The sequence below is a fragment of the Microcaecilia unicolor genome, chromosome 1 (genome assembly GCF_901765095.1).
Source record: "Microcaecilia unicolor chromosome 1, aMicUni1.1, whole genome shotgun sequence".
Taxonomy (NCBI): Eukaryota; Metazoa; Chordata; class Amphibia; order Gymnophiona; family Siphonopidae; genus Microcaecilia; species Microcaecilia unicolor.
In genome coordinates, this window is record NC_044031.1 from 30,141,169 (window position 1) to 30,161,658 (window position 20,490).

Here is a 20,490-nt window from a genome sequence, read left to right on the forward strand (position 1 = left end):
GGGGTGCAGCAACGCTCCGTCGTTCTGCGAAATGAGAGTCGGAAAACACTCCAATCTCCACGGTTCTTCGGAGGACAACTCCAGAAGAAGAGGGAACCAGATCTGACGGGGCCAAAAGGGCGCGATCAGAATCATGGTGCCGCGGTCTTGCTTGAGCTTCAGTAAGGTCTTCCCCACCAAAGGTATGGGAGGATAAGCATACAGGAGGCCGGTCCCCCAATGGAGGAGAAAGGCATCCGACGCTAGCCTGCCGTGTGCCTGAAGTCTGGAACAGAACAGAGGCAGCTTGTGGTTGGTCTGAGAGGCGAAAAGGTCCACCGAGGGGGTGCCCCACGCTCGGAAGATCTTGCGTACCACTCTGGCACGGAGCGACCACTCGTGCGGTTGCATGACTCTGCTCAGTCTGTCGGCCAGACTGTTGTTTACGCCTGCCAGGTACGTGGCTTGGAGGAGCATGCCGAACCGACACGCCCAACGCCACATCCCGACGGCCTCCTGGCACAGGGGGCGAGATCCGGTGCCCCCCTGCTTGTTGACGTAATACATTGCAACCTGATTGTCTGTCCGAATTTGGATAATTTGACAGGACAGCCGATCTCTGAAAGCCTTCAGTGCGTTCCAGATCGCTCGGAGCTCCAGGAGGTTGATCTGCAGATCCTTTTCCTGGAGGGACCACAGACCCTGAGTGTGGAGCCCATCGACATGGGCTCCCCACCCCAGGCGAGATGCATCCGTCGTCAGCACTTTCGTGGGCTGCGGAATTTGGAATGGACGTCCCAGGGTCAAATTGGTCCGGATGGTCCACCAGAGCAGTGAAGTGCGGCAACTGGTGGAGAGGCGGATGACATCTTCTAGATTCCCGGTGGCTTGAAACCACTGGGAAGCTAGGGTCCATTGAGCAGATCTCATGTGAAGACGAGCCATGGGAGTCACATGAACTGTGGAGGCCATATGACCCAGAAGTCTCAACATCTGCCGAGCTGTGATCTGCTGAGACGCTCTGGTCTGCGAAGCCAGGGCCAAGAGATTGGTAGCCCTCGCTTCGGGAAGGTAGGCCTGAGCCGTCTGGGTATTCAGCAGCGCTCCTATGAATTCCAGAGACTGAGTAGGCTGGAGATGGGACTTTGGGTAATTGATCACAAACCCCAGCAGCTCCAGAAGTTGAATAGTGCACTGCATGGACCGGAGGGCTCCTGCCTCCGAGGTGCTCTTGACCAGCCAATCGTCGAGATATGGGAACACGTGCACTCCCAGCTTGCGTAGATACGCCGCCACCACCACGAGGCACTTTGTAAACACTCGTGGGGCAGAGGCGAGCCCAAAGGGCAGCACACAATACTGAAAGTGCCGTGCGCCCAGGCGGAATCTGAGATACTGTCTGTGAGCTGGCAGTATCGGGATGTGAGTGTATGCGTCCTTTAAATCCAGGGAACATAGCCAATCGTTTTTCTGAATCATTGGCAGAAGGGTGCCCAAGGAAAGCATCCTGAACTTTTCTTTGACCAGGAATTTGTTCAGGCCTCTCAGGTCTAGGATGGGACGCATCCCCCCTGTTTTCTTTTCCACAAGGAAGTACCTGGAATAGAATCCCTGCCCTTCCTGCCCGGGTGGTACGGGCTCGACCGCATTGGCGCTGAGAAGGGCGGAGAGTTCCTCTGCAAGTACCTGCTTGTGAAGGGAGCTGAAAGACTGAGCTCCCGGAGGACAATTTGGAGGCAGGGAGGCCAAATTCAGGGCGTATCCGCACCGCACTATTTGGAGAACCCACTGGTCGGAGGTTATGAGAGGCCACCTTTGGTGAAAAAATTTTAACCTCCCTCCGACCGGCAGATCGTCCGGTACGGACACTTGTAGGGCGGCTATGTTCCCGTGGATCCAGTCAAAAGCCCGTCCCCGGCTTTTGCTGTGGAGGCGCAGGGGGCTGCTTAGGCGCACGCTGTTGACGAGAACGAGCGCGCTGGGGCTGTCCCTGTGCCTGGCGAGGCCTTCGGGCCGGCTGGTTGTACCTACGCTTTGCAAAAGAATAGGGTGCAGCCTGCCGTGCCCGGGAAAAACGCCCACCCGTGGGGGCGGGTGCTGAAGGCGCCCGGTGGGAGAGCTTGTCGAGAGCGGTTTCCCGCTGATGCAGTTGGTCCACCATCTGCTCGACCTTCTCACCGAAAATGTTATCCCCCCGGCAAGGGACGTCAGCCAGTCTCTGCTGGGTGCGGTTGTCCAGGTCAGAGGCACGCAGCCATGAGAGCCTGCGCATCACTATACCTTGGGCCGCAGCACGAGATGCCACGTCACAGGTGTCAAAAATCCCCCTGGACAGGAACTTTCTGCACGCCTTCAGCTGCCTGACCACCTCCTGATAAGGCCTGGACTGCTCCGGCGGGAGCTTATCGACCAGGTCCGCCAGCTGTTGCACATTGGTCCGCATGTGGATGCTCATATAGAGCAGGTAAGATTGGATGCGGGTCACGAGCATGGAGGATTGGTAGGCCTTCCTCCCAAATGAGTCCAGAGTGCGAGACTCCCGCCCCGGGGGCGCCGAGGCGGTATCCCTCGAACTCCGTGCCCTCTTGAGAGCAGAATCCACGACCGCTGAGTCATGGGGCAACTGGGGCCGCATGAGCTCTGGGTCAGAGTGGATCCTGTACTGGGACTCTGCTTTCTTGGGAATGGTGGGATTAGTTAGTGGTCGCACCCAGTTCCGGAGCAGCGTCTCCTTCAGGACATTGTGCAGCGGTACCGTGGAGGACTCTCTAGGTGGTGATGGATAGTCGAGGACCTCGAGCATCTCGGCCCTCGGCTCTTCCACAGAGACCACGGGAAAGGGAATGCTTATAGACATATCCCGCACAAAGGAGGCAAAGGAGAGACTCTCAGGAGGTGAGAGCTTCCTCTCCGGTGACGGCGTGGGGTCCGAGGGAAGGCCCGTAGACTCCTCTGAGGAGAAATATCTCGGGTCCTCCTCTTCCCCCCACGAGTCCTCATCCTCGGTATCGGACATTAGCTCATGTAGCTGCGTCCGGTACCGGGCCCGGCTCGACGTCGAGGCACCGAGGTCTCGGTGTCGTCGAGCGGTGGACTCCCGCGCCGGCGGGGACGGAGCTCCCTCCATCGACGTCGACGGGGACTCCACCTGCGTGGCTGTCGAGACCGGCACCGCAAGCGGCGGCGGTGTCGACTGCCCCGGCGCCGGGCTAGAGCTCGCCGGCGCCACAGTCATCGGCGCCGAGGGCGCAAGCACCCCCGGCGCCGGCACAGCCTGGCGCATCAGCCCTTCCAGGATCCCGGAAGGATGGCTCTGAGGCACTCGTCCAGGCCCGCTGCCGGGAAAGGCGGTGGTGCGGTAAGGGTGTCGGTGCCGGAAGCTGCTGGGGGCCAGGAGACGGCACCGAGGTGCCGGAACCCCGACGCGTCGGTACCTCCACCACCGACGGAGATCTCTCCTCTCTGCGATGACGCTTCGGCGTCGACTCCTCTTCAGGGTGCACCGAGGGCTCCCGGTGACGGCGCTTCTTGTCTTTTTTCCGGTGCACGTCACCGGTGCCGGAGGGCATGGAGGAGGAGGAGGTCGATCCCCCTCGGTCTCGGGGTACCGGGTCCGACAGGGTTCGGTCCCGTGGCTCACGAGTTGAGGGAGTGACCGGGGCCGACTGCCCACGCGGTCTCTCTACCCCACTCTCGCCGGCGGACCGGCGGGCCGACGGGACCTGTTCTCCTGGGGTCGCTGCCATCGGTGCCGATGTCTCGGGCATCGATACCGGTACCGAAGAACCGGTCTTCGATACCGATGCCGTCGAGGTCGACGTCGAGGGGCCGGCGCAAGTTCCAAAAAGACGGTCCCGCAGAACTTGCCTCGCAACCTGAGTCCGTTTCCGGAGACCGAGACACAAAACGCACGACTTGAGATTGTGCTCCGGCCCGAGGCACTGGAGGCACCAAGCGTGGGTGTCGGTCTGCGAGATCGGCCGGCCGCAGCGACCACACTTTTTAAATCCACTCGGGACCTTCGAGGACATCGACGGAAAAATCGCGTCGGCGAAGTCAAAGTCGGCAATGGTGGCTAAAATCACACCACGAAAACTGAAACCGACCGAGCGGCCACTAGGCCGCAACGAGGCGTCCCCGCTAGAAAGCGAGGGAAAAGAAGGAGCGCGTGCTCCACACGCGCAAAATTCTTTTTTTTTTTTTTTTTTTTTTTTTTTAATAAAAGAGAAAGAAGAAGAAGAAGAGGCCGAACAGGCCAAAAGCGACGATCCGCGTAAACGCGGTCGAAAAAATCCGGCGGCTGAAACGAGAGAGAGGGGAAAACACAACTCTCTCAGTCGCGGAAAAAAAGTAACTGGCGGGAGCGGTCGCGCACGGGCGGGAAGACGGCCGCGCATGCGCGGTGGGCGTGCCCTGCGTGCCGACCGTCCCGCGAAGCTTATTTCCGGTTGGTGGGGGCTGCCGCGGACGTCACCCAGTCGTGAGAACAAGCAGCCTGCTTGTCCTCGGAGAAAGATGGCTAAATGGGAGGCCAGTGAGGAGTAGGTTGCAGTAGTCAAGGCGAGAGGTAATGAGAGAGTGGACGAGTGTTCGGGTGGTATGCTCAGAGAGGAAAGGGCGAATTTTGCCGGAGAAAGTGGTGAAGGCGGTTAGCTTAGCAGAGTTTAAAAAGGGGTTGGACGGTTTCCTAAAGGACAAGTCCATAAACCGCTACTAAACGGACTTGGAAAAATCCAAAATTCCAGGAATAACATGTATAGAATGTTTGTACGTTTGGGAAGCTTGCCAGGTGCCCTTGGCCTGGATTGGCTGCTGTCGTGGACAGGATGCTGGGCTCGATGGACCCTTGGTCTTTTCCCAGTATGGCATTACTTATGTACTTATGTAAGAAGCGACAGGTCTTGGCTATCTGCTGGATATGCGCAGAGAAGGAGAGGGAGGAGTCGAAGATGACTCCGAGGTTGCGGGCAGATGAGATGGGGAGGATGAGGGTGTTATCAACAGAGATAGAGAGAGGAGGGAGAGGAGAAGTGGGTTTGGGTGGAAAGACAATAAGCTCGGTCTTAGCCATGTTCAGTTTCAGGTGGCGGTTGGACATCCAGGCAGCAATGTCAGATAGGCAGGCCGATACTTTGGCCTGGGTTTCCACAGTGATGTCTGGTGTGGAGAGGTAAAGCTGGGTGTCGTCAGCATAAAGATGATATTGGAAACCATGGGATGAGATCAGCAAACCCAGGGAAGAGGTGTAGATTGAATAAAGAAGGGGTCCAAGGACAGATCCTTGAGGAACTCCAACAGAGAGCGGGATGAGGGTGGAGGAAAATCCATGAGAATGTACTCTGATGGTGCGGTGGGAGAGATAAGAGGAGAACCAGGAGAGGACAGAGCCCTGGAATCCAAATGAGGACAGTGTGGCAAGAAGTAAGTTGTGATTGACAGTGTCAAAAGCGGCAGATAGGTCAAGGAGGATGAGGATGGAGTAATGACCTTTGGATTTGGCAAGGAACAGGTCATTACAGACTTTAGATAGTGCTGTTTATGTCGAGTGTAGAGGGCGAAAGCAGTTTTAGTGGGTGCAGTGCACATCAGGCAGGCGGACCCAAGCCCAGCCCCCTACCTGTTATACTTGTGGTGGTAAATGGGAGCCCTTCAAAACCCACCAGAAAACCACTGTACCCACATCTAGGTGCTCCCTTCACCCCTTAGGGCTATGGTAGTGGTGTACAGTTGTGGGGAGTGGGTTTTGGGGGGCTGAGCACCCAAGGTAAGGGAGCTATGCACCTGGGAGCAATTTGTGAAGTCCACTGCAGTGCCCCCTAGGGTGCCCGGTTGGTGTCAGGGGTACCAGTGCACTATGAATTCTGGCTCCTCCCATAACCAAAGGGCTTGGATTTGGTCGTTTTTGAGATGGGCGTCCTCTGTTTCCATTATGGCCGAAAACCGGGGACGACCATCTCTAAGGTCGACCATCTCAACATTTAGGTCGACCATCTCTAAGATCGGCCTAAATGTTGAGATTTGGGCGTCCCCGACCGTATTATCGAAACGAAAGATGGACGCTCATCTTGTTTCGATAATACGGGTTTCCCCGCCCCTTCGTCGGGACGTTCTTAGAGATGGGCGCCCTTAAAGATGGTCGTCCCCGTTCAATTTTGCCCCTCCACATCTGAATTTCTGGAAGAAAAAGGTCTTGGCATCCTGTTATCCATGTTATAACATTAAGAGAATCAAGTCATCTAAATTCTAAAGTATTCTGAGCTCCTCCACATCACTGAGTTTAATTCTGGTTTGTGTTTCAGATGCCAGTGACGTTTGAGGATATCACTGTCTATTTCTCCCAGGAGCAGTGGGAGTATTTGGATGAAGGGCAGAAGGAGCTTTACAGGGAGGTGATGAAGGAGAATTATGAGACCCTAATCTCATTAGGTAAGAACTGCATTATTTGCATTTTTAACAGAGACAGGGGCTGTTTTAATAAAAGTAATTTGAGACATTTATTGTACCTTTTCCATTCTTGAATCTTCCAAGTATGATCAGGACCTGTCTCAACCCTGCTCCCTTTTTCAAGATGGTAGTGTTAGAGCCAGGAATGATGAACCATTAGATGATCCTGTCTGTCCTATAACATTCATTGCGTTTAAATCAGAGACAGACTCTCTTCCAATTCTTAGGGCAGGCCTGAAAGCCACAGGCATAGCAGCACAAATAATCAGGAATAACACTGAAGCAGAAAACAGCACAAAACAATCAGTTTAACAAAGAAGCCTATTACAGAAAGAAAGATTCCACAAAGCCAGGCAATGTTAGGCAGCCAGCTAGCAAATGCTGGAAGACAAATTTCAAAGGTCCTTTTCTGTTCAATAAGGGTAAAATAATACATTCCTTCAAATTCCTCGCACCCATGATTGGCCCTAAGGAGCAAATAATCAATGACCAGGCAGTTTTGGATAACCACTTTCCTCAAATTATGGTTCCTGGATCAAGGCTAAATTTAATGAGAGAAGAAGATATGCATTGATTACCTAATTCAGTAGTTTATCACAGTTCGAAGTTCAAGAACAGACATAAGTAGGTTAGGGCTCTTCAGCTTGGAAAAAGAGACGGATGAGGGGAGATATGATTGAGGTCTACAAAATCCTGAGTAGTGTAGAACGAGTAGATTGATTTTTTTACTCATACCAAAAGTACAAAGACTAGGGGACACTCGAGGAAGTTACATGGAAATACTTTTAAAACAAATAGTAGGAACTATTTTTTTGCTCAACGAACAGGTAAGCTCTGGAACTCTTTGCCCTCTCCACTCAACCGAAACTGCGCTTACTAAAGTCTCCAATGACCTATTACTGGCTAAATCCAGAGGTCAATATTCCATCCTCATTCTTCTTGATCTTTCCGCTGCTTTTGACACTGTCGATCACAGCATACTTCTCGATACCCTGTCCTCACTTGGATTCCAGGGCTCTGTCCTTTCCTGGTTCTCTTCCTACCTCTCCCTCCGCACCTTTAGTGTTCACTCTGGTGGATCCTCTTCTACTTCTATCCCTCTGCCTGTCGGCGTACCTCAGGGTTCTGTTCTTGGTCCCCTCCCCTCATTAATCTCATCCCATGGCTTTTCCTACCATCTCTATGCTGATGACTCCCAAATCTACCTTTCTACCCCTGATATCTCACCTTGCATCCAAACCAAAGTTTCAGCGTGCTTGTCTGACATTGCTGTCTGGATGTCTCAACGCCACCTGAAATTAAATATGACCAAAACCGAGCTTCTCATTTTCCCCCCCAAACCCACCTCCCCGCTCCCCCCGTTTTCTATTTCTGTTGATGGCTCTCTCATTCTCCCTGTCTCCTCAGCTCGAAACCTTGGGGTCATCTTTGACTCTTCTCTCTCCTTCTCTGCTCATATCCAGCAGATTGCCAAGACCTGTCGTTTCTTTCTTTACAACATCTGTAAAATCCGCCCCTTTCTTTCCGAGCACTCTACCAAAACCCTCATCCACACCCTTGTCACCTCTCGTTTAGACTACTGCAATCTGCTTCTTGCTGGCCTCCCACTTAGTCACCTCTCCCCTCTCCAGTCGGTTCAAAACTCTGCTGCCCATCTCGTCTTCCGCCAGGGTCGCTTTACTCATACTACCCCTCTCCTCAAGACCCTTCACTGGCTCCCTATCCGTTTCGCATCCTGTTCAAACTTCTTCTACTAACCTATAAATGTACTCACTCTGCTGCTCCCCAGTATCTCTCCACACTCGTCCTTCCCTACACCCCTTCCCGTGCACTCCGCTCCATGGATAAATCCTTCTTATCTGTTCCCTTCTCCACTACTGCCAACTCCAGACTTCGTGCCTTCTGTCTCGCTGCACCCTACGCCTGGAATAAACTTCCTGAGCCCCTACGTCTTGCCCCATCCTTGGCCACCTTTAAATCTAGACTGAAAGCCCACCTCTTTAACATTGCTTTTGACTCGTAACCACTTGTAACCACTTGCCTCCACCTACCCTCCTCTCTTCCTTCCCGTTCACATTAATTGATTTGATTTGCTTACTTTATTTATTTTTTGTCTATTAGATTGTAAGCACTTTGAGCAGGGACTGTCTTTCTTCTATGTGTGTGCAGCGCTGCGTACGCCTTGTAGCGCTATAGAAATGCTAAATAGTAGTAGTAGTAGTAATGTGGTAACAGCGGTTAGTGTATCTGGATTTTAAAAAGGTTTGGATAAATTCCTAGAGGAAAAGTCCATAGTCTGTTATTGAGATGGACATGGAGGAAACCACAGCTTGCCCTATGGAGTGTTGCCACGATTTGGGTTTCTGCCTGGTACTTGTGACCTGGCTTGGTCATTGTTTGGAAAACAGGATACTGGGCTAGATGGACCATTGGTCTGACCCAGTATGGCTGCTCTCTTATGTAAGTACTAGTAAAAAAGCCCCGTTTCTGATACAAATGAAACGGGGGCTAGCAATGTTTTCTTCTGTGTGCATGTGGGAGTGTGTGTGTCCCTGCCCTCTGCCCTCTCTCCCCTCCCCCCTCTGAGTCCTTCAGTAAAAAAGCCCTGTTTCTGATGCAAATGAAACGGGGGCTAGCAAGGTTTTCTTCTGTGTGCATGTGGGAGTGTGTGTGTCCCTGCCCTCCGGCCTCTCTCCCCTCCCCCCTCTGAGTCCTTCACTGTTACAGAGCCAGCGATTTCGTGCTCTGCTGTTTTCCTTCACTGACTGTTTGTGTTACAGAGAGGGCGGGGCAGACACTCATGGGGAAACCGGATATCTCTCCCCCTTCACACTTCCGTCTGGAGGCTTCATAGAATGTTGGTGTTGCCTTTTATATAGAGAGATAGTTCCTCATTTTCTTTAAGCTTGAGACACAATGTACAGGATATATCCCTTGCAACACCCAGTTATGCAATCTATATATTAGTGTACATCCAAATATACATAAGTTTCATCCTATCGAGAACATACTGCACCTAAGGGAACAAGTCAGTAAGCACCTTCACGCGCAAGAAAGTACTGCTATCTGCATGTTGTCCTAAAAAGGCTTTGACCAGTGCAGACTGGGTTACTCTGGAAATCTTCCAGCTGTTCTACAAGTAGAGGTGATAAAGGTTCAAAGAAGAGCGACCGAAATGATAGAGGGGATGGACCTGCTCCCGCATGAGAAAAGGCTAAAGAGGTTAGGGCTCTTCAGCTTGGAAAAAAGATGGCTGAGAGGGGATATGATTGAGGTCTACAAAATCTTGAGTGGAGTGAAACGGGTGGAGGTGAATCAGTTTTTCTCTCATTCAAAAAGTACAAAGACCAGGGGACACTCAATGAAATTGCATGGAAATACAACAAATAGGAGGAAATATTTTTTTCACTCAAAAGAATAGTTAAGCTCTGGAGCTCGTTGCCGGAGGAGGTGGCAATGGTGATTAGTGTATCTGGTTTAAAAAAAGGTTTGGACAAGTTCCTGGAGGAAAAGTCCATAGCCTGTTATTGAGATGGACATGAGGGGAGCCACTGCTTGCTCTGGGATTTGTAGCGTGGAATGGTGCTACTAATTGGGTTTCTGCCAAGTACTTGTGACCTGGATTGGCCACTGCTGGAAGCAGGATATTGGGCTGGATGGGCCATTGGTCTGACCCAGTATGGCTGTTCTTATGATCTAAAGTCTGGGTGATCATGCTAGAATCTCTTATGCTCTCATGTTCAGCATGCCACTTCCTAATCCAGAAACTTCCACCCCTCTGGATGAGGAAAGTTAAGATTCAGTCATGAGGCAGCATCTGTTGCAGTAGCCATGGCTCCCATCTCTTATCAGCAGGTGGCATCTTCTCTTTCTTCCCTGCACTCGTACCAGGTGTCACTTCAGCTGGGCAGCAGGGAGAACAGGGAGAGAGTCTCTGATGGGACCTGCGCCACATGAACGCCAGCTAGGACCTGGCGTTATTCTGTGGCGCTGTTTTTCGGCATAGCACCGTTCAACACCTCTGTTCATGAGGCGCTAGTTTTCGATCATCCAGGAGGAACGCAAAATGACATTATTTACATGAGATTGACTACATTTAAATGTCATGTGCGCAAGTGCCTGGCGCTTGCAGTTTATGGCGGTAACCATGTTGATCATCTCACATTGTTAAAAACATGCGCAAAAACGGTGCTAATGGACTTGCGCGCTCGCATTGACTTTTGATCATCTGAGCATTGGAGTATAAATACGGAACAGACATAAGATTCAAGACAGGATGAAAATATACAGGGTTTTTTTTTCTCAAACATTTACTATCACTTTCTTTCAAGTTTTTTTCCCCACAAACATAGTAATAATCCCAATAAGACACACGGGACAATACTTAATATATAAGTACATAAGTAAGTACATAAGTAATGCCATACTGGGAAAAGACCAAGGGTCCATCGAGCCCAGCATCCTGTCCACGACAGCGGCCAATCCAGGCCAAGGGCACCTGGCAAGCTTCCCAAACGTACAAACATTCTATACATGTGGATTTTTCCCCAGTCCATTTAGTAGTGGTTTATGGACTTGTTCTTTAGGAAACCGTCTAACCCCTTTTAAAACTCTGCTAAGCTAACCGCCTTCACCACTTTCTCCGGCAACGAATTCCAGAGTTTAATTATACGTTGGGTGAAGAAAAATTTTCTCCGATTTGTTTTAAATTTACTACACTGTAGTTTCATCGCATGCCCCCTAGTCCTAGTATTTTTGGAAAGCGTGAACAGACGCTTCACATCCACCTGTTCCACTCCACTCATTATTTTATATACCTCTGTTACAAGATACCATTACACCTCTATCATGTCTCCCCTCAGCCGTCTCTTCTCCTAGCTGAATAGCCCTAGCCTCCTTAATCTTTCTATGTGCTAAAGGAAAATAATGCCGAGTGTTTATGTTATGACTACCTTTTGTATTATTGCTTTCTTGGTTGTAATAATTATTATTGAATTGTCATCAATAAAAACATGATGAAACACAAACTTCTAAAACACCATGAAAATATGTCCTTAGTTGCAAGAAAAACAAAAACTAGTTATGAAGCTTGTACTGTTCAGTCTCATAAAATTTGGTGCAACTGTAGACAGTTGGATGATGTTGAAAAACCGGGCGTGACACAATCATCTTCGCACTACAGGTGTTCTGGAGAGGGAGGGGGAAGAAGATTCAGGCCATATTGCAGGCTGTCTGCCATCACATTTTACATCCAGAAATTTTATCTGCCTCTTCACCAGAATTGGACACACCAAGAGAATATGATCCTTTCATGACGGGTCATCCTAAATCGGACCATGCCATCTGGAATCAACTTATCCGTTGTCCAGAAGTTGTTCTAGAAAAGCTCCCTGCCCCAAATTCAGAGCATATATGCTCACCAGTATCATTTGAGTTCCATGAATGGTACCCGCCCAAATGACCCATCCACCCCCTTTATCCTTGTAAACCTCTTCCATAACCACTGAGGCCATTGAGGTAAAAAGTATCCCCACCCCTACTGAATTTATTGATTGATTGATTGATTGGGATTTATTAACTGCCTTTTTGAAGAGATACAGAAACAGTAGATACAGTTTAACATAAAACTTACAATTTTGTTAACAGCATATAACAATAGTAAAATAACCAAGAATAAAAATAAGTGCAATAAATGAGGTAAACTTGAAAACGGTAAATTGAAACCTAATAATAGAACTACCGTGAGACAGTATCAAAAATATACACATTTAACAGCACTGAAATTCAAATACCAGAGATATAATACAATGTTAGCATAATACTAATGATACACCTAATAAACATGAATTAGAACATTCAACTAACATAGATATGATGCTAAAGATTTTCTAATATGGCTTACCATAGAGCTGAGGGACCAAGAGAAAATATATGATGGGAACAAGATGCGTAGTACAGAGTCAGTTGGGATAATTTGATGGTTAGCTAAAATCAAGGCAAGTTCTTTGTATAGTTAAGCAGGAGATAAGGAACTGATCTATGCAAGAGATAAGGAACTGATGCCATACAGATCCAAGAAAAGTCTTTTATACACAGCAGTTTCCCATGAGACTTAAGAAAGTGTGTCTCCTGCACAAAACATAACTGCGTTTCCAATCGAGACAATTCTTTGACTAGCAATTGTCATTTGCGGGGACAATTAAACCCTTGACGTTGGAAATACAAAAATTACAGAACAAGTAGACAAACATGGTTTAATGGGACAGAGTCAGCATGGGTTCAGCCAAGGGAAGTCTTGCCTCACCTGTTTGCTTCATATCTTTGCAGGGGTGTAGCCAGACTTTGGCGGGAGGGGGGTCCAGAGCCCAAGATGAGAGGGCACATTTTAGCCCCCCCCCCCCCGCCATTGCCAACCCTCGCCGCCGCCACCACCACCTTTGCCCCCCCCCCCCTGCCGATGACCCTCTCGACCCCCCCTCCCGCCGCCAACCCGCTGTCGCCTACCTTTGCTGGCGGGGGACCCCAACCCCCGCCAGCTGAGGTCCTCTTCTTCCCGCAAATGCTTCCTTCTGTTTCTGACGTCCTGTACGTTATACGTGCAGGACGTCAGAAACAGAAGGAAGCCTTTTGTGGGAAGAAAAGGACCTCGGCTAGCGGGGGTTGGGGTCCCCCGCCAGCAAAGGCAGTTGGCGGCGGGAGAGGGTCATCGGCAGGGGGTCCAGGGCCAAATATACTGGGGCCCAGGCCCCCCAGGCCCCACGTAGCTATGCCACTGCTTTGAAGGTATGAGCCGCTTGATGTAGTGTATCTAGATTTTCAGAAAGCTTTTGAGAAAGTTAATGAGAGACTCCTGAGAAAATTAAAAAGTCATGGGATAGAAGGCAATGTCCTTCTGAGGATTAGAAATTGGTTATTGGACAGAAAACAGAGGGTAGGGTTAAATGGCCATTTTTTACAGTGGAGTGCCGTAAGGATCTGTACTGGGATCGGTGCTATGTAAAATATTTATAATGATCTGGAAATCAGAATGACGAGTGAGAGATAACATAAAACTATTCAAATTTGTCAAAACACATGTGGACTGAAAAATTGCAGGAAGACCTTAGGAAACTGGAAGACTGGGCATCCAAATAGCAGATGAAATTTTATGTGGTCAACTATAAAGTGATGCACATTCAGAAGAATAATCCGAATCATAGTTACCTGATGCTAGGGTCCACCTTATGAGTCAGCATTCAAGAAAAAGATCTAGGTGTCATTGTAGATAATACACTGGCATCTTCTGCCCAGTCTGTGGAGGTGGCCAACAAAGCAAACAGGATGCTAGGAATTATTAGGAAAGAGATGGTAAAGAAGACCAAGAATATTATAATGCCTCTGTATCGCTCCATGGTGTACACCTCATCTTGATTATTGCATTCAGTTCTGGTCACTGTTTCTCGGAATTGGAAAAGGTTCAAAGAGCGACCAAAATGATAAAGTAGATGGAATTCTTCTCATATGAAGAAAGGCTGAAGAGGTTACGGTTCTTCTGCTTGGAAAAGAGACAGCTGAAGGGAGATATGATTGAAGTCTGCAAAATCCTGAGTGGTGTAGAACGAGTAGAAGTGAATCGATCTTTTTACTCTTTCAAAAAGTACAAAGACAAGGGGACACTCAATGAAGTTACATGGAAATACTTTTAAAACAAATAGGAGAAAATATTTTTTCACTTAGAGAATAATTAAGCTCTGGGACTCGTTGCCAGAAGTTGTGGTAACAGCGGATAGCATATCTGGGTTTAAAAAAGGTTTGGATAAGTTCCTGGAGGAAAAGTCCATGGTCTGCTATTGAGACAGACATGGGAAAGCCACTGCTTTCCCTGCGATTGGTAGTATGGAATCTTGCTACAATTTGGGTTTCTGCCAGGTACTTGTGACCTGGATTGGTCACTGTTGGGAACAGGATATTGGGCTAGATGGACCCTTCGTCTGACCCAGTATGGCTATTCTTATGTTCTTAAAGTAACAAGGGTAAGACTCATTTAGTAACCTATGTAACAATGCTCAATGCCCACCTCCATTGAACCCTAAAAACATGCTCAGCAAGGAAATATTGCTCTGGACCTATCCCCTCCCCTCCCCCCTTATCCTTAAACCCCCCTCCCTGTACCCCTCGTCCTCTACATACACTCCTGCTCCTCTCCCTAGACTTCCAATGCATTCAGCAAGACCCTGATGGCACTGAGGTCACTATACTTCAGTCACCCCTCATGTGCAGACTCACATCATGTCCCCTCACCATTCAACCAACTTATACCCCTTCTTCTCATTCTCTCCCCACACAGATAATCGCTGGCATACTTTGTAAACTGGCTACAAAACCCCTAGTCCACAGATTAGAGCTCTACACCAACATAGATCCAATGACAACAGGACCTCCTGCCACTCAGCCGCCTCTATCTCCTGAGTCTGGCTTTTGAACCTGCAATGTTGGTCCCCGGGCTGGCAGATTCAGCACCTGCCAGCAGAATTTATCCAGCTTTTGCACTGATGCTTTCTCTAGATTGCTCCACCCTCATCACAAGAGCTCCTGCTTTACAGAGGGTAGTTCTGGCTTCCTGCATTGTAGTAAGTCTATGATTATGTCCCTCGATGGTAATGAGGAGGGTGAAGGGAATGTGCCACCTGTAGCACGAATATTAGCTTGATAAAGCGCCACCACAGTGTTCCAGAATTCTCACTGCCATTGCAAAGTTAAGGCGGAGAGATCATGAAATATCTCAGCTTTATGGCTGTCCAAAGTTGTCGGGACTATTCTAGCAGGAGAATAAGGAAGGTGCAATTTGAGTACAGGGCCTTCTGCAGAAGAGGGGCTGGCAGACTTGGCAATATTACCCATTATCTTTGGGCCTGTGCCGTGGCCAGTCTCCTTTCATTCTTCTTTCTTGTTCTGATGTTTGTTTGTTTCCAAATTTAGTTGAAGGTTTTCAGTTCATCAACTTTGACAATAGTATACTGACAAGATCCAGGACTGCACCAGTTCTTGTACTGGTAATGATGTCACTGAAAGTTCTGTGTCTCCATCTGCTGGTGGGGGATCACAATCCACGTGTCTGGACTGGTCTAGCAGGACTTAAGGAAAGGAAATAGCAGGTAAGAATAAATTTCACCGTTTCAAACAGTGGCATATTGCATCATTTTTATGAACACCCTTTCAAACTGGGTTCAAGACAGGGTGAAGATACCACTGATTTTATTCTTGGGACTTCATCCTGCACTGCAAGAGCAGCAGCAGGAAAGCTACAGGAATACAGAAATGTGATTCACAAGATGAGCCCTCACACTGTCCTTCCAGTGAAGAAGGCAGGCATGCAACTCTGATGCTCTTCTAAGCAAATCACCATGGAGGAGATAGAGTGGTGATCAGCATCATTATCTCACGGTAAGTAGCAGGCTCCATCAAAGGCGGTGACACAGTTTATAAAGGACATGATTTCTCTAGATGTCCAGACTCTGCAGATGGTTGACAGCAAGGAATTTAAGAGGCTTCAGTATCTCTTAGCCCCCAATTATCAAGTGCCTTCCAAGACGGTTTTTATAGATAGGAGATTCCCAACCCGTATAATTAGTTGCATGCCAAGCTGCAGACACAGGTGATCAATGCAAAGGGTAGTGTTGTGGATTTCAAGAGCGGTATTTGGACTAGTTAGAATTCTAAAAATGCTTAACTCTCCCTGACAGCACACTGATAGCAATTAGACTAAGCGGGTGCAGGCTGAAGATATAATGAGTGTGCACCAGCAGCTGGATACGTGTGAGCTGTGTTCCACGCCGAGGTGACGGGTGGTGCCCATATCCTATTAGAAATAAGGGCAATCATGGAGGGTTGGCAACTGGCCATAGAGAGAGAGAGAGATAACCATGGGGCCTGTCTGATTTTTTTAAACACACAATGGGAAGAACATGTTTAAGGCAGTAAAAGAGGCGGCTTTGCACTCTAGTTTTGGGGATTAGGGAAGCAGCAGTCCTGCCCTGAAGTTATTGAATGATACAGTGATTGCTGAAAAATAGGGTATCTTCACTGGAATGTGAAATCTGAGCATGAGCTGGATCAGATGCAGGAAGCACTGGAGGCAGCTGTGCACCAGCTTATTCAGGTTGTTAGACCCAGGTGGAATTTCACTTACCTAATGCTGGAGAGGTTAATGGAGCTATAGTCAGTCCTACATTAGATGTCATTTAATATCGGTGAGAACTTCTTCTGTGTATTTTTCTGTGAAGAATGTAAAGGAAATAAACCTCAATTTTCTTTTTAATTCCTAGGCATCGACCATGAAAGCATCAATCCTGAAACAATATTAAGGATTAATGAAGAGGAAGGGCTGCCTACCTGGGATCCAAAGGAGTCAAGAGATAGAAAAGTTACTCAATTATACACAGGTGAGTAATAGTGTCAAATAGTGTAAGAGACTAATAGGAAATGATACACAGTAAACGTAAATAATAATCAGTACTCTGTAAAGAGGGTTTCTATTACATAGCTTCCCACTGTTCCATAACCTGTGGGGTAGTTGTGTCTATCAACCAGCAAGTAGAGACAAAAAATTGAAAACTGAGCTGAGTCATATCTCTCTTGGCATCCAGTCCAGCTCCTCAGTATTTTCTGTCTCCAGCAAGTGGATGGACACACTTTTCAGTCTCTGGTCCCCAGTTGAGCTTTGTGAGTTGAAAAAAGGAAAGAGTCTTACTGGAGAACGTGGGACAGAGTATCAGTCCTAATCCTTTTTCATCTGTGGTAAGGCTTGTGAGGGAGGGGGACATAGCCAGCAGTGGCAAGTATGACTAAAGTTTGACTCAAAACAACTTGGGGGTAGCAAGTTCTACTGACTCACCGCTTGGGACCGCATTGTGCTGTGATTGTGACAGTCAAGGTGAATGGCGACTCCTGCGTTGGCAGTTAAGCGGTGTTCCCAGCCAGTGGCAGTACGTGCAAGCCAGGAATCCCACAGAATGCAGAGGAAAGTGTTGGTGTCAACACGTCTTTGGTTTTGGTGTAGCATTTGATTATGCTGGGGACTTCGGGTTCTCCAACAGGGCTGGTGTACAATTTGACGCAAGAGAGTGTGGGAACGGGCACCATTTTGTCAGTAAGGAACAACCTGTGGCTGATCATGTGCAGTGCACAGCCGCCATTCTACAGCCTCAGGGCCTAACAGAGCATTCAGCTTCATCGGGATCTTTGTTTTCCCTGGATTTTATATTGCTTTTACAACAGGTGCTTCAGTTTCTCACTCCACTGCCCCTCCAGCTCCTAAGAGATCTCATTTAGACTTCCAGGAGTGGGCAGATGAGGTTATCTCTGTTTCTTCCTCCTTATCTGAGGTGGTTTTGGTCTGTTCAGAGGAGCCATCGTTGAAGGAGCCATTAGAGGAGGGAGAGCTCCCCCCTCGGAGGGGGATGATCAAAAGTACTGAGGTTGTTTCATAAAGAGGAGCTCAGTACTCTTATTTCCAAGGCACTGGCAGTGCTTTCCATTGAGGAGACTTCTGCTTCCACGTCAGGAGTACCATCTTCATCGATCTTGAGGAAGCAGGGGGCCTTCTAAGGCCTCCCCGATGCAGCCAGACATTCAGGACTTGATTACAGCAGAACGGGTCTCACTGGATGTGGGGCTGAGAGTGAGAAGAGCCATGACTCGTCTCTACCCATTGGTTCCAGAGGAGAAAGATAATTGCAAGTTTCAAGGGTGGACTCCCTTGTTACAGCAGTGACTAACAAGGCCACCTTGCTGGTGAAAGGGGCATTGCCTTAAAAGACCTACAAGATAGGAAGCTAGAAGACTCACTGAAACAAGCCTTTGAAATGGCCTCTTTAGGCCTTCAAGCGACAGTGTGCTGCTCGCTCTTTGTAAGAGCATGACTATTTATTTATTCACTAAACCTAATAAATAGAGTTTATATGTTGAATAAGTTTGAAGGTGTCCCTTTAAATGGGTGAAAACAATTTTTTCACCCCATATACAATCTGAGTCTAACAAATGGAACCTCAAACCTCCTAGCAAGAGGCCATGCCAAATATTGCCAAACTCTTGTATATATAGGAGTAGGTTAATATCATAGGTTCCGATTTAGGAGAGACAAGAGAGAAAAAGATCCCAACGCAAAAACTCATACAATATGAGAAAACCGTATAGGATAAAAAACTCTTTCTCCCTCCCAAATAATATAAATCAAAAGGACACCAACAAAACCCAAACTACCCAAAACTGGCCCCAGCCTAAACCCGACTACCTAAGGAGCCCCCTAGGGAGAAAACTTGCAGTGCAATAAATAATAACAAAATAGTAACAAAAGACCTATCTGAAACTGTATAAATAGTAAGGTCAAAACTACTTAGCTTATTGCTGGAATAACTGCTTCAAAAAGATGAAAGTCAAAATCAAAAAGTCCCCCCGGGTAGGGCTCCGGAGCCTTGAAAATTTGTATAGCGGCGAAAAAACGCCGTCCCTTCTTGTGTGATGGCGAAAATATCGCCAACCCTTCTACAAGAGCGCCTTGTTTCGCCAACCTCGTGGCTGCCTCAGGAAGGGCGCTTCACATCCATCTGAAACATTGATACCAATCAACACTGAAAACTAAAGCTCAGTAATATGGAACTCAAAGATGGCATACTGTAACTTAGATCAGTTCCTTATCTCTTGCTTAACTATATAAAGAACTTGTCTTGATTTTAGCTAACCATCAAATTATCCCAACTGACTCTGTACCACGCATCTTGCGGCCTCCCTTTCATACGCCGTGTCCTTTGGACTCTTCAGAAGCCTCCTTTTGAGCCACTCCGGAAGGCTTCCTTGACAGATCTTCCACTAAAGACACCTTTCTTAGTGGCTGTTGCATTGGTATGTAGGGTTTTGGAGCTTCAGACTTTGTATTGTTGGAATCCCTTTCTCTGTTTTTCAGAGGTGGGGGTCTCCCTGCTCACGGTTCCTTCCTTTCTTCCGAAAGTAGTATCAGTATTTCATCTCAACCAATCTGTGGAGCTTCTGTCTTTTCACAGAGAGGATGAGGAGACTCAGTATTCTTCATTGAAGCATAGAGTCCTTATCAGATATCTGGAAGTCATGAATGAGTTTCACAAATGCACAGTAGAGACCGAACTTTCAAGGAGCAACACTCCAAGCCCCGCCTCCACCAGCAGCTCCTGTTCTGGACGTAATGCAGCCAATAGGGAGGGAAGGAAGGGGGCGTGGAAATCGGAGGGGGAGGAGCCATGTACATCGGAGGTGCACAACAAATCTGCAACTACAGAGGAGGGCATGGAACTTGGCAACGGGAGGGACGGTGGAGGAGGGAGGGAGACAAGGGTGATGCAGTACACACACACAGAACAAGTCAGGAACACAGGATAGAGGACAGTTGGTGGAAATCGGACGGAGAGGAGCAAAGGAGGGGCGTGGACATCTGTGGGGGAGGGAGTGAGGGAGGATGGACAAGCACAAGGATAGGAGCAGAGGGAGGAGCCGTGGAAATCGCTCTCAAATGGCAGGCTGTCTGTTGTTCGACATGGCATGGAGGGGGCGTGCAAATCTGAGGGGGAGGAGCCATGTACATCGGAGGTGCACAACAAATCTGCAACTACGGAGGAGGGCATGGAACTCGGCAACGGGAGGGACGGTGGAGGAGGGAGGGAGACAAGGGTGATGCAGTACACACACACAGAACAAGTCAGGAACAGAGGACAGTTGGTGGAAATCGGAGGGAGAGGGGCGAAGGAGGGGGCGTGGACATCCCTGGGGGAGGGAGGGAGGATGGACAAGCACAAGGATAGGAGCAGAGGGAGGAGCCCTGGAAATCGCATGGGGAGCAGCAGTGTAAATCGCTGGGAAATGGCAGGCTCTAGGGAGGGACAGCAGGACCACTACTATTTTCACTCAGACAACAGGAAGGAGGTCTGTTGTTGGACATGGACATGGGCATGGAAATCGGAGCAGGAGGCAAGACAGGAGGGGGCGTGGACATCAGAGGGGGTAGGGAGGGGGAGACTGGACAAGAACTAGGATAGCAGCAGAGGGAGGAACCGTGGAACA

At 48.7% G+C, this 20,490-nt stretch overlaps 1 protein-coding gene across 1 annotated transcript in view; it reads left to right on the forward strand.

Moving 5' to 3' along the window:
- LOC115463080 (zinc finger protein 271-like) overlaps positions 1-20,490 on the forward strand; it is a 42,310-nt gene that overhangs the window by 7,965 nt on the left and 13,855 nt on the right. Inside the window, exons 3-4 of the mRNA XM_030193320.1 lie at positions 6,279-6,405; positions 16,728-16,844. Of these exons, the coding sequence (XP_030049180.1) occupies positions 6,279-6,405; positions 16,728-16,844 (244 nt within the window). The remainder of the gene's footprint in view (positions 1-6,278; positions 6,406-16,727; positions 16,845-20,490) is intronic.